This window comes from Protopterus annectens, chromosome 6.part1 (assembly GCF_019279795.1).
Source record: "Protopterus annectens isolate FY-2018-M chromosome 6.part1, PAN1.0, whole genome shotgun sequence".
NCBI lineage: Eukaryota > Metazoa > Chordata > Ceratodontiformes > Protopteridae > Protopterus > Protopterus annectens.
In genome coordinates this window covers 58,864,025-58,891,589 of record NC_056738.1, presented here as the reverse complement: position 1 = coordinate 58,891,589, position 27,565 = coordinate 58,864,025, and the positions used below count along the sequence as shown (strand labels likewise).

Genomic DNA, 27,565 nt, shown 5'->3' with positions numbered 1-27,565 from the left:
CTTACATCACAGCCTCAGTCCATAACCAGCAAACACTTCTGAAGAAATACAAAATCAAACAATCACACTGACCGCTGATAGGGAAACCCTAGTTGTCCAGTGTATCTTGCTTCTTGGATTCACTCCATCCAGCTATACTGACCATTCACACCCGATTTCTGTAGTGACCTCGTAAACAACCACCATAATCTACAGGGCACATGCCTATGGACACGTTTAGAAGTCAGCAGTCTACATGGCATGTCTTTGGCATTTGTGAGGAAAAATACCTGAAGAAAACCCATGCAAACACAGGGAGGACATACGGACTCTGCACAAAAGGCACCCCAGCTGAATACTGAAGAACCTCTTGTTGTGAAGCATCAATGTTCCCCTCATTGCCGTTGTGCTATCTTGCATTCATTAGCCTAGTTAAGTTTAGAATCTATAAATTATGATTTATATTTTCTTGGTGATCTGTCTGTCAGAGATACTGCTGCAGAGATCCATCTTTTTGTCAGATGCTCCCAGGGATGCCAACTTTCCAACATCCATGTTTCCCCAGATTTCAGCTCCAGAAGCTTTAGCTGCACAAAAACTGACCACAGAGTCATAGGTATGTACTAGACTAATGACCACTGGAGCCTTTATAAGTCTTGCAGTGTAACCCAACCCAATTTTGTCCCTATGTAGCATGGGCATTTATTAAGAGGGGGTATTGTCGCTCATCTGGTCAGAATAAAACAGATGAACGATTGTGGGTTCAGTTCAAGCAGCTTTATTACACACAAACACATCAGGAATGAGGCTTTGTAACTTAAATAAACTTATAAACAGACTGACTACCACATTCATACATGTTAACACTCTGGCTGTTTTCTCAAAATGGCACTGCTGCCTGCGCAGGCTTCACTATTCATATGCATGTGCTTACATTTGGAAATGCTTCTTAAAGTTACATACACACACTCTGTTCTACAACTTCCCTCTTTGAGAAATAGATTGTACACTAAATAACAGTATTCAATGACATGCAATTACACAGAAATGATCTTTTGACAGGCAGTTATACAGAACTAATTCTTTGACATGCAATCAAACAAAATTACACATGCATAAAACAAGCATGTCCAGATTGCTGTGTATTTTACAATAGGTCTAGAAATACAACCTGATCATGTGACATAAAAGTCAGAACTGAATCTAGTAATGGGGACTGTCTTCAAGGAATGTTCAACTTTGGGGACATCTGGGACATCATCAGGAATGGGAATGGATACTGAGACATGTTCTTCAGTATGAACATTGTCAGGGTTGCTCTGAGATCTAGAATCTGTATCACAGGTATGATGCTGCAATATCATTTCTGACCCAGGGAGAAGATGCCTGCCATTTGCCCTGTATTCTATATTCTCAGATTCCACTAATTAGAATCTCGGCTCGGCACATATACCTCTTACTTGACCAATTCGTTCTAACCCATTCGCCGTTTGCATCCTCACTGTCTCTCCTTCTCTTTCAACAGATGAAGAAATCTGCTCATTTTATCATAGCTGGACATCTGAAAGGAATGCTTCTTAAAAAGTTGGTCTTTGATTGTTTTGTTGTATTTAGCAGTAGGCACCAACAAACTACAGCTGATAGGCAAGGTTGTTCTGGTTTGCCTAGGCAGAAGTCTCTGAGCAGGTGAGCCAAGTAGGTTGTCATGGGATATATTTCTGAGATTAAGCAAATTCAAGAAGATATCAGTATTGTCATGCTTTGACCTGTCTAGTAATTGCTTTGCACTCTGTTCTGCATGTTCAGCAAAGCCGTTCGACTGTGGGTATTCAGGACTACTAGTAACATGGATAAAGTCCCACTCTTTTGGAAATCTGTGAAACAATTGATTGGTTTACTGGGTACCATTATCAGAAATAACTTTGTGTGGACTACCATGGACTGAGAAATGATGTTTTATCTTAGTAATAACAGCACTGGATATTAGGTTAAGTTAGGTAGCAAATCAATCTCAAACCATTTAGATTAAAAGTCTACAAACACTAAGTAATGCTGATTATTCCGCTCAAATATGTCAGTGGCTGCTGTTGGCCAAGGTAGTTCAAGAATCTGGCTTAGCTGAAATGGCTGTTTTTGCAAATGTGGTTTAGTACTGTTACATACTGAACAAGAAGAAAGCACTTTATCAATGTCCTTTGCTAGAGAAGGCCAAAATACTAGTCCTCTAGCCCTTCTTTTGGTAGAATTGGAACCTGGGTGGCCACAATGCAAAATCTGGATGTATCCACATTGTAAGGAAGTAGAAAAAGTAACTTTATGACCTTTGAAAATGATACCATCTTCCATCAGCATCTCACCTCTGTATGGAAAATAAAGTTCTGGCGGTACACAGGATTGCTTTGATGGCCATCCAACATTGATGAAGTGGTTGAGCTTTTGAAAAATAGGATCGGTATTTGTATGATCTCTTAGCTCATCAAGTCTCATGGTAGAAAAATTATGCATTTCCATGACATCAAAGTCAAGACTCTCTGCATCTAGCTGTTCTGTGGTATTTCTGGGAGATCTGCATAAGGCATCAGCCAGATAAAGAAGTTTGCCTTTTGTATAGACCATTTTGGAATTCTACTTTTGTAATCTAAGCATCATTCTTTGCAGTCTTGCTGGAGCAGTATGCATTAGGTTCTTTAAGATAGTGACTAGAGATTTATAATCCGTTTCTATTTGGATAACTCGGCCATAGATATAATCACGGAACTTCGAACATGTGAATACAATTGCCAAAACTTCCTTCTCAATTTGAGCATACTGCATGTCACTTTGAGTAAGAGTTCTAGAATCATAGGCAACAGGTCTGCCCTCTTGAAGAATAACTGCACCAAGACTGAAATTTGAAGCATCACAGGAAAGAATTGCTGGTTTGTGGACATCAGAGTATCTCAGTGTAGGTGGGTTGGCAGTTTGCTGTTTGAGATTATCAAAAGCTCTCTGGTGTTGTTCTAACCATGACCAGGCAACATTTTTGAGTGATAGTTCTCTTAAAGGTACTGATAACTCACTAACATCAGCGATAAATTTGCCCAAATAGTTAACCATACCAAGAAAACGCTATAAGGCTTGGGCTTTGTCTGGGGCTGGCATCTCAAGAATGACTGCTTGTTTAGAAGGGTCTGTTCATAAGCCTGTACTGGTAAATAAATAACCTACATAAGTAACTTCTGGTAGTCTGAATTTGCATTTCAGAGGATTGAGCTTTAAGTTCATGTCACATGCCCTGTCCAGAACTTTCTTGAGGTTTCTGTCAAGCTCTATTTCACCATTACCTCCAACCAGTAAATCATCAACTATTATAGCACACAGCCTGAAAAATGTTGCTCCTTTGCACTCTGAAAGACTTCACTGGCAGAATTTATTCCAAAAGGCACCCTGAGGAATCTGTATCTACCAAATGGAGTACTGAATGTCAGTAGTGAAGATTTCCGATCAAGCATCACTTGCCAAAATGAACACTTTTTGTCCAAGACAGAAAGAAGAGCGGCATTTGGCATGAGGGTGGCAATCTCCTTGAATGTACAAATGTATCTAATACCTTGTTCAAGTTTCTTGGATCAATGTATATTCTGATTTCATCTGAACTTATCTTATGAGCAGCTACCATGGAAGACACCCACTCAGCTGGTTCTGTGACTGGAGAAATCACACATTGCTGCACCGTTTTGTCTAACCGGACTTTGACTTTGTCCCGCATAGCTATTGGAACTCTCCTCACTAGTCTGACCACTGAACTGACCTCTGAGTCTACTTTCATGAAGTATACAACTGGAAGTTTGCTTAACTTGTCATTGAACATATCAGCATACCCTGAGAAAATAGCGTCAGTAAAGCTGGAACTGGGACATGTGCTTACATGATGTACTTCTTTGTTAAACGAATGCAGTTTCATTCTCAAACTGTCTCTGAGACCTAATAATGACCGCACAGGTCTTCTAACTACATAAAATTGCAAGCTGTAGCTGTTCCCAGTTGAATAGTATGAAAGCACTACTGAGATTTTGGTTTGAATCTCTTCACCGCCATAAGCAACAAGCTTCGCACAATTGCCCAAATTAGTTGCTCACCAGCTCTCACTCTAGCAAAGGTTTCTGCTGACATCATATTACACTTTGAACCAGTGTCTGCTTTGAGCTCCATGGGCTTACCATTGATCAGGGCAGTACAAAATCCTTCATTCTTTGCCAGTATATCAACTGCATTAACCCTTTCACCGATCACCGATACACCTGCTACATAGAAAGTGGGGTTGCAGGCAGATTTCGACATGATAAACTTGCTTTTTTGAGTGACCTTTCTTAATAACTGAATGAGGCTTGCTTGATTTACAAAACTTTTGAAAGTAGTTCCATTTTTTACACTTGTGGTATTGCTGACCAAATGCTAAGCTCTTCTCTTTTTTAGACTCATGATTGGCACCACAGTTACGACAGTTAACAATAAGACTTGACTTGTGTTTTGCTGACTCACCCTTATAACTGCACTGGGCATGTCCGTTTTGCTGAGCTTGTCTTGAAACTTGCTAGAAAGTTATGGGCGCTCCCTGGGAATCATGCAGGGGTTGCAGTTGCCATGTGCTTAGGCCTGCTTCTGCTTGCCATGTGCTACATGCTGTCTACATTTGTTCTAGAGACTGCTGAAACTAAGCTCTTATCACTTGTAAGCATGCTTGTGTGCCTTTCTGTGAGCTCATGGATCTGACAAATCTCTATGGCTTTACTCAACATTAAATCACGGTCACAAAGCAACATCTTACTCGCTGCAGCACTATTAACAGTACACACAAGCCAGCCCTTTATTAACTCATCTTTCAAGTCACCAAATCTGCACCTTTTAGCCTTATTTCTCAAGTCAGCAACATAAGCTGCAAAGGTTTCACCTAGCTTTTGGTCTCTTGTATAAAATAGGTGCCTCTCTAATGTAACATTTGTCTGGGGGTTGCATATTTCTATAAATTTACATTTCAAGCATTTGAGGTCTTCCCTTGATTCAGCTGGTACAGCAATATGGCAGTTTCCCCCTCTCCTGTGTATACTGCTGGTGCATACACAAATGAACGCTCTCTCTCCCAGTGGCCTCTGACCTATTTAAGTTAAGCAAAATGAATGCCATTGTATCTTTGTCAGCAAGAGCTGCGTGTATGAAAACATTGTATTCCTGCTCAAATACTCTCCAATTCTCTGCAGTATTATGATCAAACTCAAGTGGACTGGGTCTGCCATATCAACACAAAGTAGTGAAGGTGCTTGGAATTATATACGAATGCACACACACACAAATATCTACCAGAATTTGTAATTATGTCCAAGAGCACAACAGACTGAAACAACTGCACTTTGCCAATAAGGCTCCATAGCACAAGAATACTTTAAAATCACTGTACTTTGTGAAACCACTCTGTAGCAGTGTAAGAAATACTCTGAAATGACTGTACTTTGCGAATAGACTGTACACAGCAGAAGAAGCTCAGAGTAAGAATCACTTCAAAATTAATGCACTTTGCAAATAAACTATGCACAGCACAAGAACCTTTCAAAATGACTGTACTTTGCAAAATAACTCTGCACAGTGTGAGAAACACTTTGAAATGGCAGCACTCTGCGAATAAATGTACACAGCACAAGAAACTTTTCAAAATGGCTATACTTTGACTGCACTTTGCAATATAACTGTACTTTGCACACAGCAAACTGTTTGAAATAATTGCACTGTAATAATAAAGCACACACACACACTGCAAACATTTGGCACACTCTGAGATACTTCAAATAACTCTAGTTATGCTTTGAATGGCTTTGGCCAATGCAGAATAATAGTTTATGCCCAAAACATGGCCTTCTACTAAAAAAACATGCAGTTGCCTTGCTCTTTAAGCTTATTTTGCCCTTTTGTTGTACTCATTATGCCCATTTAATCTCTTATTATGCTCATTATACTTTTCTTGTGCCTGTTTTACTTTAAACAAGCTCATCGTGCAAACCAAAGGCAATTCTGAGCCCCATATGGATATCTCTGCTAGTTTTATCAAATATTGTAGTTTCAAGCATTTAATTTGATTAGTAATATGTTTTGTGCTACTCCTTTGATTAATAATGCATTTTGCGCCTTACAAATGTTCCATTTCCTTTTCTTTGCAAAATAAATCTTTCATGCAAGTTTTGGTTACCTTTAGTTTGTTTCTGGCCCTTTTTGATCATTTGAGCACTATCACCCAATCTGCAAAGTACACCTTCAACTTCAACTCTGCACCTCATGGCTTGAGGTTTCTGCAGTTATTGGTATGGTGTTCTTATAGTTGGTGGCTTTGTAGTTGCCCGCCCCTATTGTAAATTTGATCTGGGACCCTCCTCCCAGTCTAGTGTCATTACCTCATTCTACCCAATACAGGGAGAACATTTGAGAAGGCCAACCAGCTTAGTTTCCGCTACTCCTTTCTCTCCTTCCAATAAAAAAAAAAAAAATTTCTAAGCTTGTTTCCTGCCTTTCCTGTGGGAAGTCTAGTCTGGATATAGATTTGCTGTGTCCAAGACTATTTGTAGGCTTCTAGGCCTCCAAGCCTTTCTGTGTTGGAGGGAAGCCTTCTAGCTTAATTTTGTTTCTTAGAACTAGCCAGTTCTTTGTTTCACTTGTTCAGAACTTATTGTAAGCACTAAATAAGCTACAAATTACTACAGCACTTAACTTTCCTCACTGTCTAGAGGAAAACAGTTTCTAGTATTTAACAAATAAGCACCTATCCAGGCATGTCTAAGGGTCAGCTCCCGGTGTTTTCTCCCATCTACCTGATGAATCTGGGCATCTTGGGGCAATGCAGTAATTGCCTCATGTACACAGACAACCCTCTCCTCCTACCACCTAACACTACAACCTGTGAGAGGTGCACTTATATAGCCAAACTGAAAGCAAAGCTCTTTTCACCCAAGACTGGACTGGACAGTCAAGAGGAGAAGGTAAACACTTGCACCACACCACACTCAGCAAATAGTCCCTCAAAACCTCCACAACCAAAACACACACATAGAAACACAAAACACACCTACATTCACAGAGGCTCTCAGTAAAAACCTGCCCAAGCAACAGGGACCTCCAAAGCAGAAACACAAGCAACCTCCATCCCCCAACACAGCTCAAATGACACATAGCCCACAAACTCAGTGTGCCACTCAACCGCAGCCCATAAGGCATAACAACATACCCAACACTCTAGTCATAGGTGACTCTATAGTCAGGCACTCTGATGTTCCACTCACCAGGCTAAACAAGGAGAAAATTACTGTCAGCTGCCTGTCGGGTGCCAGGATCCGCCACATAACGCATGCACTCAGGTCACTCCACAACAAGTACAAATATGACTCTGTCATTGTCCATGTTGGTGTGAATGACCTGAGATGTACCTCCTTGGACTACATGAAAAGGGACATGGAGGAGCTGTACGATCTTGTAGCCCAGGCAGGTATGACCCTAGCCCTGAGTAGCATCCTGCCATCACCCAGAATGATACCACAGTACAAGGACAAATGACTGACTTCAACAATTGGCTAAGCTTCTGGTGTCATTCTAAGGGGATCCAGTATCTGTCTGCCTGAGATGACATGATTGACGAACCACAATGCTTTGCCAGAGATGGCCTGCAGCTGTTGCCCCTGGGATTCCAGATACTGGCTAAGACTCTTGCCACCCCTATAGTGCCTTTTTTAGGCAAGGTTCAAATGACAAATTCACCACCCTAACAGGTACAGGCAAGAAGAATCTGAGGGTATTGCTATTCAATGCTAGAAGTCTAAACCTCAAATGCACTCACTCGAGGCACTCCTTAAAATGGAGAACATCGACATCTGTGCAGTGACAGAGACCTGGTTCAAGGCTCCAGAGAGTACCCCTGCATTACCAAGCTATAATTCATACCACACCTTCCGGCCACCTAACCTGGACCAAAACACTTAAGGCGGAGGTGTGTCCATATTCATTAAGGATATCCACACTTCCATGCTAGTTGCTCAGCATAATGCATCTGAGATTATCCAAGTGCAACTAACTCTGGGCAAGACCGCAATCCAAACTGTAGCTTGCTACAGATCCACCACCATGCCCCAGGATTCCCACTCCTCATTTCTTAATACACTGGAAAATATTAGGGTACAACCTAACACCCTAATAATGGGCGATTTCAACTACCCTACCATTAACTGGGAAAACTAGTCATGTACCAACTCTTGTGCTCAACGTTTTCTGGAATTCATAAATTCCAGTGCCATGGATCAACTTATCTACACCCCCACCAGGGGCAGCAATATCCTAGACCTGGTTATTACCAACATGGGCAACCGGTGCTCCACACCAGAGGTCAATTCCTCGTTGGTCAGATCACCCTAGACATCCACATCCCTCCCCTATCCCCCATTAGGGAAACCACAGTAATAAATTTCTCCAAAGCCAACTTCACGCTTCTTAAGACAGAAGTGGCAAATTTCATGACACCCATGCTGACGGACAATAGAGGTATGACTGCTGAATCCTACACAGATGCACTTTATAAGCACTTACACGTGTGCATGGATCGTGCAATCCCTAACAGAACCAAGATGCTATCCTCAAAAAAAAGGAAGCCAATCTGGTGGTCTTCTGCCATAAACAAACTCTACAACAGAAGAAAGAAACTGGTAAAAAAAAAAAAAAAAAGAGTAAAATCCCATGATTGGAGAAACTCCCTGGTCAGCCTCAGTAAGAAGCTGAGATCCCTCAGAAAATCCTCCAAAGCTAGTTATGAAAACAAAATTACCACAGACTCTAAAGACAACCACAAAGCATTCTATAACTTTGTCAAGAATCTCAATGGCAACACTCAGATCTTCTCTGAGTTACAGCACAATGGCACTAAATATACAGAAACAACTGATATTGCCAACATCCTGGCAGATATGTTCAGTGCTAACTTTACCCCCCTGTCATCCCCTAAAGGGCCCATCTCTATACCAGAAGAATGCAAAGTTCCTGTAATCATGGCTGCACAGGTAAAAAACACACTATCCAAAGCCAAGAACACAGCAATCATGGGACCTGATGACATCCCAGGCTGTGTTCTACATGGACTACAGAATGAACTGGCACCCCACCTAAGTACCATGTTCAATCATAGCCTCACCTCAGGCTATGTGCCCACTGAATGGCACACAGTGACAGTTATCCCACTCCACAAAGGGGGAGCCACCACAGACCCCGGAAACTACTGCCTTATTAGCCTAACGAGCCTGGTCTGCAAGGCTATGGAACGTATCATCATGGAACTTATAAACAATGACATTGGTAATCTCCAAACTCAGGACCCCACCCAGTTCGGGTTTGTAAAAGGCAGATCATGTCTCCTAAACCTGATAGACTTCTTTGAAGCAGTCACCAAAGCCATAGATGAGGGTAAGGTGGTTCACACAGCCTATCTAGATCTCGCCAAGGCTTTCGACACCATCCCCCACTCTGGAATTATAGATAAACTCACTACACTAGGTATAAATCCCTATGTCACAAGATGGATTGCCAACTGGCTCACTGACAGAACCCACACTGTGAAAGTAGCAGACTCCAAATCCAACTTCAAACCAGTGACAAGTGGAGTACCACAGGATTCAGTCCTGGGTCCTGTCCTGTTTGGTATCTACTTCTCTGAAGTACAGGCCAACACAGAAGGTCTTTGGCTAACGAAGTTCGCAGATGACTGCAAACTAGGAGCCATAATCAAAACTCCAAAAGATGTGGACATCCTACAAAAGGGCCTCGCTGAGACAGATGCCTGGTGTCAAAGCCATGGCCTCAAGCTCAATGCCAAAAAGTGCATTGTCATCCCTTTTGGTAAAAACTCAGTACCCATGAACTACCACATAGGCGGTAGTCTACTTAACACTGAAAGTGTGATAAGAGACCTTGGGACACAGGTGGACAGTAGTCTCTCCTTTGATAATCACATTGCCACATTAGTCAGGAAATCCTTCTATGTGGCACACCTCATCACAAAAGGTTTCACATCCAGGAAAAATGAGGTAATTGTTCCCCTCTACTCGTCACTTATTAGGCCCATTATAGAGTACAATGCCCCTTTTGGTATGTACCTCACAAGACATCTACAACAACTGGAAAGGCCACAGAAATACCTCACAAAGAGGATTACTGGCCTCAAACAGATGCCCTACGCAGACCATCTCAAAAAACTGCAGCTTTACTCCGTTGCATATCACCTACTCAGAGGCGATCTCTGCTTAACACACAAATCTATGTCAAACCCAGAGCTTTTAGACATGCTCCACTTAAAGAAATCCCAATCCCTACAAGCTACATGGTCTGGGGTCCTAAACTTTGTCACCAAATAAACAGAACATGCTGGAGGGACAGATTCCTGTCCCAGAGACTTCCCATACTCTGGAACAAACTACCTAGCTATATCAGACAAAGTTCCTCATTAGCGCTCTTCAAGAAAAATCTTGATGATTGGATGGGAGATAGGAAATTCACCCCGGGATCACTTCTGTGGCTCTGCTCGACAGTGGCACAGGAAAATAATTTTCTTGGGTGGCGAAAGCCAGGGTACCTTTGGCTAGGCTTATATAGGCCCTAGGGCCAATAGCCTAGTACCTACCTATGAACCTATGAAGAAGTTGCACTCTCTATCCTGGTTCTGACACCATGTCACTCGTCTGGTCAGGATAAAGCAGACAAACTACTGTGGGTTCAGTTAAAGCAACTTTATTACACTTTCTAGAGGTTATGTGGGGGATATGTTAGTTTGTGCATTACTGTCTGCCTCTGTCTATCAGAGACATGGGGGCTAGAGCCAGGGTGAATTTCCAATTTCCAATCCATTGTTCAAAATTACGCTTAAATAGGGTTGGGGATGGACTCTGCTTCTCATGGATGAGGAGCCTGTTTCAGGGCATGGAGGTTCTCTGAGACATATATCTGTCTCACCAACATGTTTTATTTATGCCACAAGCAAAATTTTAATCCTTGGATCTAGTGGTTCTCATGCTGTTTACTTTGGGGATGTGCAAAAGGTCCATCAGAGCTGGATCTGAGAATGCTTTGCATGCTAGGCATAGATTGTCTCTCAGTAACCTGTAGGTAATCGAATAGAGAGACAGAGCTTTAAGGCAATCTGTATAGGAACATGTGTTTATAGCCTGGATTCCCTGGTAAGAAACATATACTCAATGCTGGGTCTGATGAGGGGCAAATAAAATGCCACTGTGACTTTTTTTGACCTGGGTGCTATGGCCTTTCTTATAAGTTGGGTGACATAGAATGATTTTCTTACTACCTTTGCCACATGTTGGCCAAAGATCAAATTGACATCTACATATGTTCCCAGGTTCCTAAATACCAGGTCACCTGTTAGGGGGTGTCTTATCAATGGAGTAACCTGGGTGGCAGTTTTCCCAAAAGGCACTATAATTCATTTCTTGACATTGAGTTTTAATCTGTGACTTTGGTACCAGTCATTTGTCTGTGTTAGACCCTTTTGTAAGATGCTTGTGTCATGGGGGCTCTGTGATAACTCCCAATTTGCAGTCATCTGTGAACCTGGTCAGTCAAAGGCCCTTACTATTAGCCTTTATCTTTGAGAAGTAGATGCCAAATAGGAGTGGTCTCAGCATGAAATGCTGAGGTAACCCACTGGTGACCAGTCTCTTAGTGGAGGTGGTCTCACCAATCCTGACTTCCCAGGTCCTGTCTGTGAGCCAGCTGGAAATCCTGAGTTATGTAGGGGTTCATGCCCATTTCAGTGAGTTTATCAACTATCACAAGTAATGTATTGTATTGAATGCCTTAGCCATATCCAAGGAGGCAGTATGCATTATTTTCCCCTCATACATTGTCTTGGTGACCTTCTCAAAGAAGTCCACTGGGTTAGAATGCGTGACCTTCCTGTGACAAACCCAAACTGGACTGGATCCAGTGTCTGAAAGCTGCCTATGTCTTTGTTGACCACTTCCTTGATAATTCATTCAATGTCTTTGCACATAACATTAGTAAGACGAATAGGTCTGTATTTTTTGGGGGTACGTTGATGGTCCACCCTTGTGAAGTGGAATAACCAATGCAGTTCTCCATTCTCATGGTGCAAAGGCTGTAGTTGAAAAGTGACTTGATAAGTCATGTTTCAAGCTATTTAGAAGGCATCCCAGGATATTGTCAGGGCCCACTAAAGGCATAGGCTGTCAAAAACACTCATAAAAGTGTTTTTTTTTATTGGGGACAAGCCCCCTATACCCCCATGTTGGTGGCTTTCCTTCTCCACCCTTTTGCTTAAAAATACTAACTCCATGATTGCACAGCCGTGGAGGATGGGAGAATAATGCACACAGAGTGAACCACTGATGGTAAGTAAATAAAAAATGCACTGGTAGTAGTTTTATGTGAGAAACACATAAAATGTTCAACATCAGTGATCTGAAAGGCAAGCAGGACAGAGTCCCCAGCACAAAGTAGAACAGTTCTTGAATCTGGTGGATGTGCATAGAGAACAGAACTGAGATATTATAGTAAGAGAACTAAAGACTTTAGGCATACAGACCAGATGTTTATTTCTTTCATACCAGGAAAACAGGGCAGACCAATGGTAGACCAAAGTCCAAGCCATCTTTTTAAGCATTTGATCAGTTGCATCTCTTTCTGATTTGATAATATGGGAAAACCCTGCAAGGGGTAGGGATCATGGTGCACTGTACAAGGGCAGCAGCTTCTATAGCTGACATTTTCAGAATTGTTTCATCTTTATGTAGCTGTGCATCAGTTACCTGGATCACCATCCACACTTCCTGTTAGCATTACAAGCTGGATCTTTTTCAGGATTTGCCTCTGAATTTGCAAGGCATGTGTGGTCCACTTCATAAGGTCCCTGGCCAGCTTGACTACTGTTTTAGCTCCCTGCTATTGATGATACGGCATCAGTGATGCCTACAGTTAACATATTACAGCTGTGGGAAAATATTTATCATAACTGTAGATGTTCAAGTACATGGATCACTGCCGCACTGCTGGCTGCTTCCCTCCTTCTCCTATCATTATTTGATTCCATTACTGTAGTCAGGAGGCTACTTAGTCCTAAGACTAGAGATACCATCCTACTCCTAGCTTCAAGTTCATGACCTTGAGAGTAGAACTACCTTTCATCCTGATACTCAGAGTCTAGGCACATTTGTTGCTGAGTACATTAGTCACCCAGAAAGGGACTAATGATAGTATGTTTGCCTTTCTTTATATATGGTATATCCTGCTGATATCTGTGATGTGGGAATAGACTGCCGTTTCTCTGCAGAGGTATAAAGCTCTGTAAGTCAGGCCAGATAGTCAGATATCCACTTGTGTCATAATTCCCACTCATTATGAATGATAATACAGCAGTGATCCTGATAATCAAGCATTTATTGTTGTGGTGAGTGTGAGGCATCACTACACTTGCCGTCATTATCTCCCGTAAGTAATACTTATTGACATGCACAGAAGTTTAAGAATTGGAATATTTATAAGCCAAACTGCACAGGATAATTTTCCATCATTTTGATGCGTATTAACACATTGAGCTTCAAATAATTATTTCTGAATGAGTCTTCCTTTCTTAGGCAGAGATGCACACTAAAATGCTGCTAAATAAAGGCAGTAATTTTCTGATCTGACATTTCATTTTTCTGTTAAGTGTCTGTGGACAATAATGCCATGATATGATATCTGCTGAAATAGTCTTATATTTTTGGTTTTGGAAGGCACTAACTGCCACTGCTATTCATTATTTGCTAATGTGTTTACTGTATTCAAATTAAACCCACTAGACCTTATTGTCTGTTCTCAGGGATGATGTTGGTGCACTCTCTGGTTAAGTGAGTAGCTCAGATTCACATAGCTGGCAAATGGTGATTAAGGGATTCAAACACAGGACTGCAAGATAAAGCTAATTAATAACTCATAGCCTTCATCCTCTGTGCTAAACTGCCAGAACTCCCTTATGACAGTATAAAGAAGATCATTGCTTAGTAATATAGTCTAGGTATTAATACAGTGTTGTCACATGGTAGATGTTCTTCGTGTTTCACTGTTGCAGTCATTACATTTGGGTAATCCTGCTGGCAGGTTGCCCTCAGCCGGCCTGAATTCCAAAGTCTTGGGTCCTGCGTCGGCTGCTGTCGCCCCTTCCCTGTTGTCAGGTTGTCAGGGGTATAAAAGAAGCAGCTGATGCCATTTTCTTCAGTCTTTCGTGCCGTGCGGTGCCCGAAGCAGAAGCAGTTCGCAAGTGCCGGTTGGCCAACTCCTGAGATTTTTGTGTTTGAGTTTCAGATCTGAAGTCTTTAATAAAGCTAAGTACCCTGTTGGGGAAACTTTTTTCTTGCTCCAGACCGATGTCAGAAAAAGTTAATAATTGTATTTCTTGTGGAAAGCAAATACCTCATAAGGATTTTCATTCTTATTGTATCCCTTGCCTAGGCCCTGATCACAACGTTACTGGTTGTTGGTTTTGTGCTATATTTAACCAACGCAATATTAAGTGTCAGTATGATTTTGCTTTAAACTTTTTTGGACGACGGTTTAATTATCCTGAAATGTCGTCGGATAGCCATCCGACTACCGGAGTTTACAAAAAATGCAAAGAAAAAGAAAAAGAAAAACAACCGAGGCCCAAAACCGACGACGTAGCTTCTCCTAAGCCAGTCGCCGGTTCTCAGTGAGGCACTTTCGCAGCCCCTGACGGCTGCTACTTTAGAGTCGCAGGCCGCTACCGACTCCCACGTGGAGTCGATCATGCTGCTGGATACTCAAGGTATTGGAGCCTCAGACACTAATCCCTCAGATGGGTCTGGAGCCGCTGATCAGACACTGGCTTCTGAGGGTGTATTCAGACCTAAACATCTTTACATTAAAATGACTTCAGCATCAAAGGAAAGACTAAAGCACCTTCTAAAGCAAGGAAACAGACTCAAGAGGCACGTGGACAGGCCTCTATGCCCAAAAAACAGATGCTCAAAAGGGCCGAAGACTTGATTACCTTGATCGGGGGTTGCCATTCTCCTCCTGATAAGAGGCCTAGGCAAGACACTGACTATGAATCTTCAGATCAGGTTTCTATTTCTTCTGATTCCTCTTCTGATCAGGAATATTCTCTTCCCCCCTATGAGGATTCTGATGCTGAAGAATCAATACCTTCAGCATCTCCTCCTGAGGACTATTCCTTTGGGGAAACCTTGCATACCATGAGGGAGCATTTCCACTGGGGGAGTCAAGATTTTTCAGAATCTAAAAAGAGGCTCAGGGATTTTCTCTTACTACCTCAGCACAGGCCACTAGCTATTCCACCTGGGTTAGACATTGTAGATGATGTGTTTTCGGCGTCTAGTCTGACCCCTGACTCCTTACCCCCAGCTCCTGTTAAGCCTGACAGATATTACAGGGTTCCTGACTCACATAAATTTCTTTTTAAAAACCCTGCTGCTGACCCAGAAATTATTTCACAGGGTCCAAAGGGAGTTAAGGCTTCCACTGCAAAAAACCCAACCCCCTCTGACAGGGATTCGATGGCACTGGATAGATGGGGAAAAAAGGTTTACACATCTGCAACTTTGGTTATAAGGGCCTTAAACTGTCAATTTCATATGCTTAAGTATCAGCAACATGTCATGGGATTGCTTAAACAGAAAATGTTAAATTCTGAATGTGCAGAAAACAAGGAAATGCAGGATTTATTGTATGCAGCAGAACAAGTTGGAAAGCATACTTTGCAATGTGGTTTTGATTCTTTGGAGGTCTCCTGCAGGGCCGCAGTTATGGGTTCTGTAATTAGGAGGCATGCTTGGTTAAAGTAACAAAATCTGCCTGATCATGTTAAAGTTAAATTACTAGATGCACCTTTGCAGCATGATACTTTGTTTAGTGTTAAGGCAGAAGAGGCGTTAAAGAAAATGGAGGACAAAGCTAAATCTATGCAAACTGTCAAAGAATTTTTACAAGTACAGCCACCCAGGTTTAGTAGACACTGGCCTACAAAAAATTGGTCCTTTCCTGTGTCAGACAGACCTCAAAGGGGCAGAACCAGATGCCCTAGGGGTAGATCCCAAGTGCAAGGTTCTTATAGGCCCAAGCAATGGGGTGCTTCAAAGCTGGAGAAGATAGATCACAAACATACAGAAAACAGTCCCAATGACTTCCCCCTGCCTGCACCAACCACTTATCTTCTGGCAGCACCCTTAGGGGGAAAATTAGCACTTTTTGCTCAAAATTGGCACATCATAACCCTGGATAAGTGGGTTCTAAACATAGTGTTACAAAGATACAACTTCAATTTCCATACTATGCCAAAGGCAAACGGATGGCCAGATCTCCCAAAACATCAATGGGCAGAGGCACAGAAACAAGTCTCATCCCTCATGGACATGGGGGCCATTCAAAAAGTACCAGAGCAAGAGCAGGGACAAGGAATTTACTCAAGATTGTTCTTGGTACCCAGAAAGGACAAGGCCTGGAGGCCGATACTGGACCTATCTATTCTGAACACTTTCCTGGATATTCCAAAATTCAAAATGTTGACTTTGCAGCAGCTTCTGCCCATGTTGGGCAAGAATGCTTGGCGTGTGACTTTAGACCTAAAAGAGGCATACCTGCATGTTCCAGTCAGACAATCATGCAGACGATACCTAAGATTCAAGGCTGGTTCAATGCATTACCAATTCTCTGCACTGCCCTTTGGCTTATTTACTGTGCCCAGGGTCTTTACAAAGTGCCTGGCACCAGTAATTGCATTCTGCAGACAAAGAGGAATACAAATATATCCTTACTTGGACGACTGTCTCATTCAAGCAGAGAACAAGGACATTCTTCTTTAACATCTGGCGTTTGTGAAAAGACTTCTATCATGCCTAGGGTACACAATCAACAAAAAGAAATCAAAACTAGTACCCTCACAACAGATAACATTCCTGGGTGCAAGCTTGAATACAACTGCCTAGATGGCTTATCTCACGCCAGACAAACAAAGGCAACTGACTACCTATTTCAAAATGCTGGCAACAAAGGCCCAGTTATCTGCAAGAAAAATTCTGCAGGCTTTGGGCTTCATGGCATCCTGCATCCTACTAATTCCATATGCAAGACTACATATGAGGAAACTTCAATGGTATCTAAAAAGTGTTTGGACTCAACATTGCCACAGGCTGGAAACAGTCATTACTGTCATTCCCTGCCTGCAACAGGAGTTTCGATGGTGGGCAAAGGCTTGTCACCAGAACAAGGGACAGCCATTCACATTACCTCCAGCCAGGCAGACACTAACAACGGATGCATCAGATTATGCCTGGGGAGCCCACATGGCAGGAAGAGGCATTCAGGGCACATGGTCCTCAAACCAAATGCATCTACATATCAATCAAAAAGAGATGTTAGCTGTTCAAAATGCCCTGACAGCCTTCAAGGACCTACTTCATCCGGGACAACTACTGATAAAGACAGACAACACCACAGTCATGTGGTATATAAACAAGCAGGGGGGCACACACTCTTACCCCCTTTGCAGACTAGCCATGACCTTGTGGGACACAGCTTTGACTTATCAAGTACATCTGCAGGCACAATTCCTGCCAGGAAAGGAAAATACTCTGGCAGACGAACTAAGCAGAAACCTCATGGATCCCCACGAGTGGAAGCTGGATCCACAAGTCTTCAGCATGATAACAAGGAAATGGGGATGCCCGGACATAGATCTATTTGCCTCCCCTGTCAATTACCAACTAAAAAGATCCTGCACAAGGACTTATCACAGACAAGCATGGAAAGTATATGCCTTTCCTCCACTGCCATTACTCCCCAAGGTTCTCCTAAAGGTCAGACAGGAGAAGCCAAAGATGATACTGATTGCGCCAGACTGGCCACACCAGTACTGGTATACAATACTAAGGAACTTATCTCTATACCCGGCTTGGACCTTACCTCAAATACCTCGACTACTGTCCCAGCAAAACAATCAGATCAGGCACAGCCAACTCAGGACATTAAACTTGGCAGCATGGCGGATAATGTAGACATACAAAAAACACCTCTCAGTAAAGCTGTGATGGATGTCATTCTGGAAGCCAGAAGGCCTAGTACTAGAAAGTCTTATGCTGGAAAATGGAAGAGATTCTGTGCGTGGAACCAGGCACAAGAAACTGATAAAGCGGTACCAAATATTCCTCAGATTTTGCAATACTTAACTGAGATGCTGGACAAAGGCCTATCTTTGTCATCTATTAAAATTCATGCCTCTGCCATTTCGGCTCATTACAATACAGAGCCACCACTTTTTCTCACCCTTTATTAAGACAGTACCTCAGATGAGCCAAAAATTTAAGCCCGCCAAGAAGACTACCAATACCTGCATGGGACCTCAACTATGTCTTGGAAAAGCTCACCTTGCCTCCTTTTGAGCCAGCTGCTACAGCTGATATGAAGTTTTTATCATGGAAAACAGCTCTGCTCTTAGCAATTACTTCTGCAAGATGAGTTTCAGAGCTACAGGCGTTCATGGCTGTGGAACCTTTCATCATTTTCATCCAGACAGTATCCCTGAGGACAAACCCAACATTTATGCCTAAAGTAGTGTCCAGTGTGGCTCTTAATCAAGCCATCCATCTGCCTACCTTTTACCCAAATCCACAGAACAAGGGGGAGAGAATTCTGCATTCTTTGGACGTACACAGACAGCTTAGATTCTACTTGGCCAGAACCAAAGCTTTCAGGAAATCAGAGCAATTACTAGTGGCATATACTGCAGGATCACAAGGAAAGCCTATCTCAAAGCAGACTATTTCTAAGTGGTTAGGCCACTGCATTCGTTTCTGCTACTTGCACCATGGCAAGCTAGTGCCTAAGGGCATTAGGCCTCATTCCACCAGAGCTGCAGCCACCTCAGCAGCCTTTCTCAGGGGAGTACCTACCACAGACATTTTAGAGGCGGCTACCTGGAGTTCAGTGCACACCTTTACAAAGCATTATCATCTGCCACTCTACTCTAAATCCAGGGAAGGCTTTGCCACTGCAGTTCTGCAGGGCCTCATAGCCACTCCTACTGCTGTCTAGTTCCAGCCTCCCAACCATAGCTTTGGGACTCTACCCAAATGTAATGACTGCAACAGTGAAACATGAAGAACATAGTACATTAGTGTACACTTACCATAAATGTAGATGTTCGAGTGTATTCACTGTTGCAGTCCAGGTTACCCACCCGCCTTCCCCCTTTTTTCTTTGGGATCTTATCTTTCCTTCTCTGATTTATACTACCTATGTGGTGTATTTGCTTATAGATGAAGGTAAAATTTATATTGACGTATTTCTGAATATATACATAAAGTTTGGCTACCCTTTTTGGGGGAACCTGACATCTGGGGCAAGAAAAACTGAAGAAAATGGCTTTGGCTGCTTCTTTTATACCCCTGTCAACCTGACGTCAGGGAAGGGGCAACAGCAGCCGACACAGGACCCAAGACTTTGGAATTCAGGCGGGCTGAGGGCAACCTGCCAGCAGAATTACCCAAATGTAATAACTGCAACAGTGAATACACTCGAACATCTACATTTATGGTAAGTGTACACAACTGTACTTTTTAGTGTAGACATTCATGCAGAATTTCATGTTAATGTTTGCTGTTGAATATTTTCGATAGCAACAGCCTATCACAAACTAAGTAATGTCAAAAGACTTTCATAAAATCGAATTTCTGCATACCATTTACCATTACAGGCAAGCCATTTGAGGGAATTCCTTTTAAAAGAGAGATGTGTTTTGTTATAGGAAATCGTAATTGTTCAGCTTCAGAATTCACATGCATAAATAACCGACCACCACAGAGGAGATGCATCCCCCAAGGCTGGGTGTGTGATGGAGATGCTGACTGCACCGATGCATATGATGAGCATCAGAACTGCACCCGAAGATCATGCAGCGAAGGCGAATTTACATGTGCCAATGGGCTGTGTATCAGGAACTCTTTCAGGTTTGTATATAGTAATGCTACTATAGTAGCAATCTTGCTAGTTTGAAGCAAATGCCTTCCTATGTTTGCACTGATATAAATATTCTAAACAAAAAGGTCACATGCTATGGAACAATGGCATATTTGGGCACTGATGCAGGCAGTAACTGTTTAAATACAACAGCAACGATTTGCCAGTGAAAGCAAAATGTAATCATCCCATCTTATCCTATGTAGTTATCAGGCCACACTAATTTATACAGAGTAATGTTACCAATTAAATAAGACAGTGTAACAAGTCTTCATATCAATATCTTCATTATTTTTGCAGTAAGTCTTTTGGATTCACAGTATTAAATAGAAATTTTTAGGAAAAAAGACAAATTTTTCTGACTTTCTGCAAAGTAAAGATCCATCACAATAACTGTATATGTCTGTGTAAGATTTTGACTATTGGTATTGCTTTTCATTTCATTGCACTTGTCGTATGCATGAAAGGGGCAGTCCATTCTGTTTGTCTAGTGTAAAGAGCAGACATCACTCATAGGGAAGTAGTGTGTAAATGTGTAGTGTAGTTACACACTCACACTCTAGTGAGCATATGAGAAGGTAACAAAATAGCTAATGTCGAGGACCCTCCTTGGTTGAATAGTCCTTCACCAATCAGAATTTGTCACATTTTCAGCAATATCCTGCATTTAGTAATATATATTATATATATATATATAAAAACTTAAAGTTAATACATGCAGTGATGTCACATGATGAGTACATTAGCACACATACACATTACACGTGGTCACCAGTTAGTTTTTTGCTGCTCACAAAATTTGGATCTTAATCCTTCCTGTCATCAGTAAAACATTGTGCTCAGGCACCTAAATATCACAAAAATTGTTAGTTTGACCAAAATTTTACCCGACAAGACCCAGACTTGCAGTATCTGTCCTCTTTCAGGAACAATTTAAATCTGATTGCTGCCAATGCAACTGCTCATTGTGGAAGGAGGAGAAAACTAGTAGTGGAAATGGTAGTGGTCAAGACCTGTTTGTTTAATGAATGTTAGGAGAATTAATAATCCTTGTAGTCACAGATAAAAGTACGAGTGTCACCATAAGGACAGATTCTCCAAAGGAATGCCTAGACCCTAACCTCCTTGAGGTGTCTAGTTTTTAACCATCTACCAAGAACTTATTTCTACCTACTTGAAAACCAACTTCTCACTCCTGCCCAACACGGATTTAGACCAGCCCACAGTACAACAACTGCCATCCTCTCTTTTCACCAACCTAATCAACCAGAACCTAAATCTAGGTAATCTAACATTGGTCATATTTCCAGACCTATCAAAAGCCTTTGACATGGTCAAGCATCCCAAACTTCTGGAGTCCCTCTCTGACCTTGGACTAGCTGCTAACTCACTAGCCTGGTTTAAAAATTACCTAATAGGTAGACAGCAAGCAGTCAGGTGGGATAACAAACTATCCACACTGCTTCCTATTACAACTGGAGTCCCACAAGGATCAATTTTAGGCCCACTATTATTTTCCATATTCATCAACGATCTGAATAAGATCACCCAAGATGCAACAGTCATACAATATGCTGACGACTCAACTTTAGTCTGCTCAGGCACCAACCCCCTCACACACCTTTCCACTACCCAACAAGTCTTCAAAACCACTGAAGCTTGGTTTCTCAGTAAAAACCTGTTACTGAACCCAAAAAAGACCGAATTACTAATTTTCAAAGCAAATAAATCCAACTTAGACACTGATTTTTTTCAGTATTACATCTCGTGATGGTACCATTATCTCCTCAGACTCCCACACAAAACTACTGGGTGTAACAACTGACAATAAACTGAAGTTTGACCTACACATAAATCAAACCATCAAAATCATACACAGAAAACTAGGCAGTCTGTACAAAAATAAAACATACTTCAGACTAAAATCACCATGGCTCAGACTCTGTTAATATCCATACTTCTATATGCCGCCCCCGTCTTCACCAACCTATCCAAAACAGAAATTAAAAAACTAGACACCTGTTACAAACAAATTGCCAGATTTGCCACAAATGCTTCCTACCGTTCCCACCATTGCCACTCACTATACAAACTAAATTGGCTGGAATTCCAAAATCTCATTACATTCCACCAGCTAGTTTTCACAGAAAACTCCTACTATATTTAGACAAAATACCAACACTATCTAATTTACTTAAAATACATGAAAACCCAAGACAATTACACTCTAGTGACAGGACCTTAATCAAGATCACCAGAACCAAAAACTCAGCAGGAGACTCCCTATTTCCTAACTTCATAGGCAGAATCTGGAACTCAATGCCCCCTGATATTACCTCAGCAAACTCTGTCATTAAGTTTAAACAACTACTAAAGGAACACCTTCTTATCAATAGGCAATACCCATGCCTTCCCCCAGGTTGACCCTCTACACTTGTTGTTTACCTCAGGACTTCTTTATCAACCTCTACATAGTAATTTACTGCATGTACTACAATTCTTTATATGCAAACCTCATCTACTAGCAGTTCTACTGTACTCTTGAAAACTCTATTGGCAAATCATACATACTCTCAAAATTTGAAGAAGAAATCACTGGTCATACAACTAACGTGGCATTATACTACAATTAGCAGCCAAAAATTTTCTTTCTCTATGTACTTCTAAAATGTTATGTTATGTACTTTGTCTGTGTATGTGTGAATTGATGCTATATATGTATACATGCCTTTATATGCCTTTGTATTTTTACAAACTGTGGAGCTTTTCTCCCTGGGCCCCCACTGAAAATGGGCATTTATCCAGTCGGATTCTCCCGGTCAACAAATGTAAAATAAAATAAATAAATAAATAAATAAATATTTTTTGAACTTGGTGTTGACATAGATGGGCTCAAGCCCTAACCAGTCCTCATTGGGATCAGGGGGAGGCACGTTCTCTGCTCACATCATGGGGGTTTACATCCTGACTTTTTTTTTATTGTTCCTTGTCTCAGCTGACCATTAGCTGCCCTCCCATGGCTCCTCTTCTTCCCCCTGAAGCACTTGATGGGAGAAAAGGGAATGCGGGATTTCAGGTTTCTTGCCTGTATCACTCCCAGGTTGTGGCTGTCAGTAGTTCATAGGTACATACATTAGTACTAGGCTAGCTACCCTCGTGGGCCATTTTAAGCCTAACCAATTACCCCATGGAAGAATCAAACCCTGCACCTTATGTCTGAAAGGGAAACACTTTAACCATTACAGCAGCCTCAGACATGGAGGACAGCTGGCAGCCAGCAGAGTCATATACTCTGACAGTAAGGGTTTTTGATAAGACCTACCCATTCTCTTGTGAGTTGACAACATCCACAAATGAGGGATGAGTCTTGAGATGTGGGCACTGAGGACATGATTGCTCTGGGCTCTACAACATTATGTTCTTGCCTTCATGGCCCACACACTCCTATCCTAAACTGCCACTCTTCCCCACATCTTGGCCTCCACTGGGGCTTTGAAGGATTTACCCAGCTCATACCCTCCAACCCAGTGGGCACACAAATACTCCTTTCCAGCTCATCAAGTGCATGAACTACTGGGTCATAGTCAGAGTTTCATCTGTTTATGATACATTGCTGGCTGGGTCAGCATCTCAAGATTATTGACATCTCTTTCTTCAGACAACTGCCTGAGCTTGTATGTGACCCACCTAATCCCAGAGACTGGTATTTGTAGTCATCCAGTCACGGATCATTGGTATTCAGGTCCTGGCTATCTCTTCTTAGGACAGGAACCCATGATCATGCAGACCTACCAGATTAAGTCAGGGAGGGTCTGATCTGATCATCTTTTGTCATGATTCACATCTCAGAGCCCATATGTGAAGCATATATATGATGCGTAATGTTAGTATAATCCGCAGGTGTATGAGAGCATTATTAAGAAGTTTGGTCTAAAGTCAGTTTCAAGGCAAATGCAGATCCTTCCCTACTTCACACTGCCCTTGGATAACACATTATCCAGTACTATTTTGTTCTGTTTCCTGACTTCAAGCACCATTCTATTGCATGTTTTCTCCTGTATGTGTTCATGTCCACAAATGTCAAGATTCGTGCTTCTCCCTGGCTGTCTGGGAATAATGAGGATTTAAAGGATCTTGAAGCCACTGTTTAACTTATGAAGATAATGAGTTTTCACCCCTTATGTTTTTTATCCAGATTGTCCCTTTTTGGGGATACCCCGAGATGTATAAGGAACAACTTAAGATGACTTCCAGTTACTTTCTCTCCCCCTACTGGAAAGACATCACATAATTATTAAGGAAGAAGCCTGAAAAGCCTTGGATTTTTCTGCTCTTGGACCCATAAAATTCTAGAGGTATCCCAGTACTCTCCCATCAACCCTAATAAAGGATGATGCCCCTTATATACCTCTGCTGACTATTATGTAATTTCTTCAGTTCAGTATATGTCCCAAAGACTACAGCATTTTGCCACCTTGCCATCCGGAAAAGAGTTTAGAACTCTGGACAAATGTGGCAAAAAATGTTCTCCTGTTCTACATAGTGGTCTAGGGTCCTCAGCTTTTCATTTCACCATTCCCAGTTACAGGCACACCTGTTGAGGAAGGTGCCAGATAAACTTCAAGATTCAAGGAAAACCTTTCTGAGACCTTGTCTAGAGCTTCTGCAGTGGAGTACTGTGTTCCTCTGCAATTCTTGGTCAGCTTATGCTTGAGCTAGTGCCCCAGGACAAGATATGTACCCACACAGGATGAAATGGTTGAGATCATCCTCCTTGAAGAAGCTCAGGAATAATAGCCAGGATGCCAACTTCTTCAGGAATGTGCTGTTTGGCCAGCCAGCTCATTACTCCATTACTTGGTCAGTAACCTCCAGGGGAAGAAACAGACCCTTACTTCTTTTAAAGGTCTGTACATTTATCATCCTGTTAACTCCCACCCCTTCCTCTGTTATAGCTGGTCAGTCCCTAAAGGGGACCCTCAGTGCCATATGGTCTCATATCCTTTTACATCGGGATTTATAGTGCATATAAAAGGCTCACCCACTTTGCTGTGGTAGACATCACTTTGAATAAAAATGTTATGACTTGAGTCTTACTTAGTCTTATCTCAACTGATATAAGTAAGAATGTGCACTATTTTTGTGCAACCGTAGCAGTTAAGGTGATAGATAAAGAACAGCCTAGTGCATCCGTCCTGCATAGCTGAACACTTTGTAAGTTAAGGACCTAGTAACATAGAAAACTTAACATAAGGTCACTCTTTTCTGTATATGATGAGGGGCAGGAAGAACCGCATACAAAGGAGAAACAACACTCTAGTGTAAATAATAGTCTAAGCCCATGGTAAAATTGTGAATATGTTTTGGAGAAAGAAATTAAAGTGTAAATAAATTCATATGTCCTTATCTGTAAGTAGAAACAAATGCATTTTCACCTAAATATCACTTTATGTAATTCATGGCAAACCTTCCCCTGGATTCAATAAACTCTGTGTAGGCATCATGCAAAGCCTAGATGGCCTAGATGTACTTTTAAGGCACTTATTAGTATTCATCTACAGTTTACTTACAGCTAATTTTAACTACTTTATACTGCTACACTCGAGCGTTCCTTTGGAACTGTATTTTTTTGTTCAAGTTGGTTGGTAGCAGTTCCTGTGTTTTCTTTTTTCAAAGCCTAGATGGAGTTTACATGTGTGAGCAGTCAGCAGCAGCACACAATGCATATTCATGGCTCTCGCCAGATTTAAGTGAGGTTTTGCCAGCCAGGAAACTGTGTAAGTGAACATAGATAGTATTCCTGTTTAAATCAGACCACTTACAGCCCACAGTTTTGCGCGGAATGCCACAATGATCACAAGGGCTTCACAGATAGCTTTCAGTCTCTTAGTTCAAGACATCTGGACAAAGGCCAACATAATGGGGGGACAATAACCCAGAAATTGGGACATATTTGACATATTTCCTCTATAGAAATGTGCTAGAATAACCAGGATTTTGTGTTAAGATACATGCTCTGAAGGATTTGAAGTATAAAACTCAAATGTTTGTAATATTGAGTCACACCAGTCCTGAGATCATCCCAGTGATATGGCATGAAGCTACAAATTTGATAAGGAACACATCTGGACATTCTGCAAAGATCTGAGCAGTTAAGAGGTATAAATGCTAAGTGTATGGTTGAAACACAGTAGTACAGGGCAGTGCATCTACAGAACATTGAACCCATAACCTAGCCATACTGCAAAGGTCAAAAAGCAGAAATAGCTTACATTAAAATAATAACCAGCCCTCAACTTTAACATACTAGAAATAGACACATTTTCATTTAGTCCAGGGGGCTAGGGGCATTAGTCCTCAACTGCCACTTCAACTCAAGGAATTCTAAAAAATCATCACTGGGGCCACCCTGGTCACCAAGATTAACTTTATCTATTACACAAAACTTAAACCAGGGGGTCGGGTTCAATTTAATATGTCTATACAAAGCTTTGATATCATCACTTTTTTTGATGTTGTAAACATGTTGCTATATCCTTTGCCTGCACATATGTTTCATTTTTCCAACGTAAAATGCAGGACAAAGAGTACATAAATGCAAATAGATAACCCCCTTACTAGAGCATGTAAACCTGTGGTTAGACTGGATTGTACCAAACCTCTCGATATAAAATGAAGAATCGTCAACTGTGTGTTTGCATTGAGTGCAATTCCCACACTTGACCATCCTTCCTACATCCCCTGATGATACCGGTCTTTGCAAAATCAGCTTAAAACTAGGTGCATTTTTATACACTACTACAGCTTTTTGTTGCCACTAAGCTAAGATGTTCATGATTAATTTCAAAAATAGTCCAGTTCTTTTCTGTCCACTGTCAGGGATTCAGATAGCTCCCAGGAAAGTATAGAAAAGCATGTCCTCAGCATTGTTGCAGCAGTTTCAGGGACAGCAAGCATGTCCCAGGAAGAGCTTCCAGGTAGGCATTTGTATCTCAGTTGTTAAATACTGTTGAATAGTTAAACAAAATGAAATCAATACGTTACTTCTGTTTCACAAGAATTTATTTTTGGGTGGGGGTTGAAGATTGCTACAGTTGACAGCACATTCCATCGGACACAGCCAGAAGGCGTGCACCTACCCATTCCATTCAGCCCTCAGATATTGGACAGCTGGAGGGCAAGACAATTGATCAGAGAATTGTGGTGACTAGCTTCAGTTCTTGTTGACTCTGGCCATAGCCAAAGTATGGACAAGTTGCCACACAGGAGGGTTGTTAGGGGTCTGATTTCCATCCTTCACCTGATCCATGTGTCTCTTCCTGTGCCACTCACTGTATGTTTAAAGCCATCATGGAGGCACAGGTACAATCCCATATGTGCTCCAGAGAAACACTTAGGGTTGTAGATGTGTCACAGGCTGACATGTGTGACTGGCTCCACCATGTTGCTGATTGAATGGATTGGATGAATGATATGTTGGAATGAGGGGTGTCTCTGATGTAACAAGCAGTGTCTGTGATGGAAAGTCTGT

General features: G+C 41.8%; 1 protein-coding gene across 1 annotated transcript in view; it reads left to right on the top strand.

Moving 5' to 3' along the window:
• LRP2 (LDL receptor related protein 2) overlaps nt 1-27,565 on the top strand; it is a 1,335,386-nt gene that overhangs the window by 802,553 nt on the left and 505,268 nt on the right. The window contains exon 48 of the mRNA XM_044075346.1: nt 19,823-20,024. Within this exon, the coding sequence (XP_043931281.1) occupies nt 19,823-20,024 (202 nt within the window). The remainder of the gene's footprint in view (nt 1-19,822; nt 20,025-27,565) is intronic.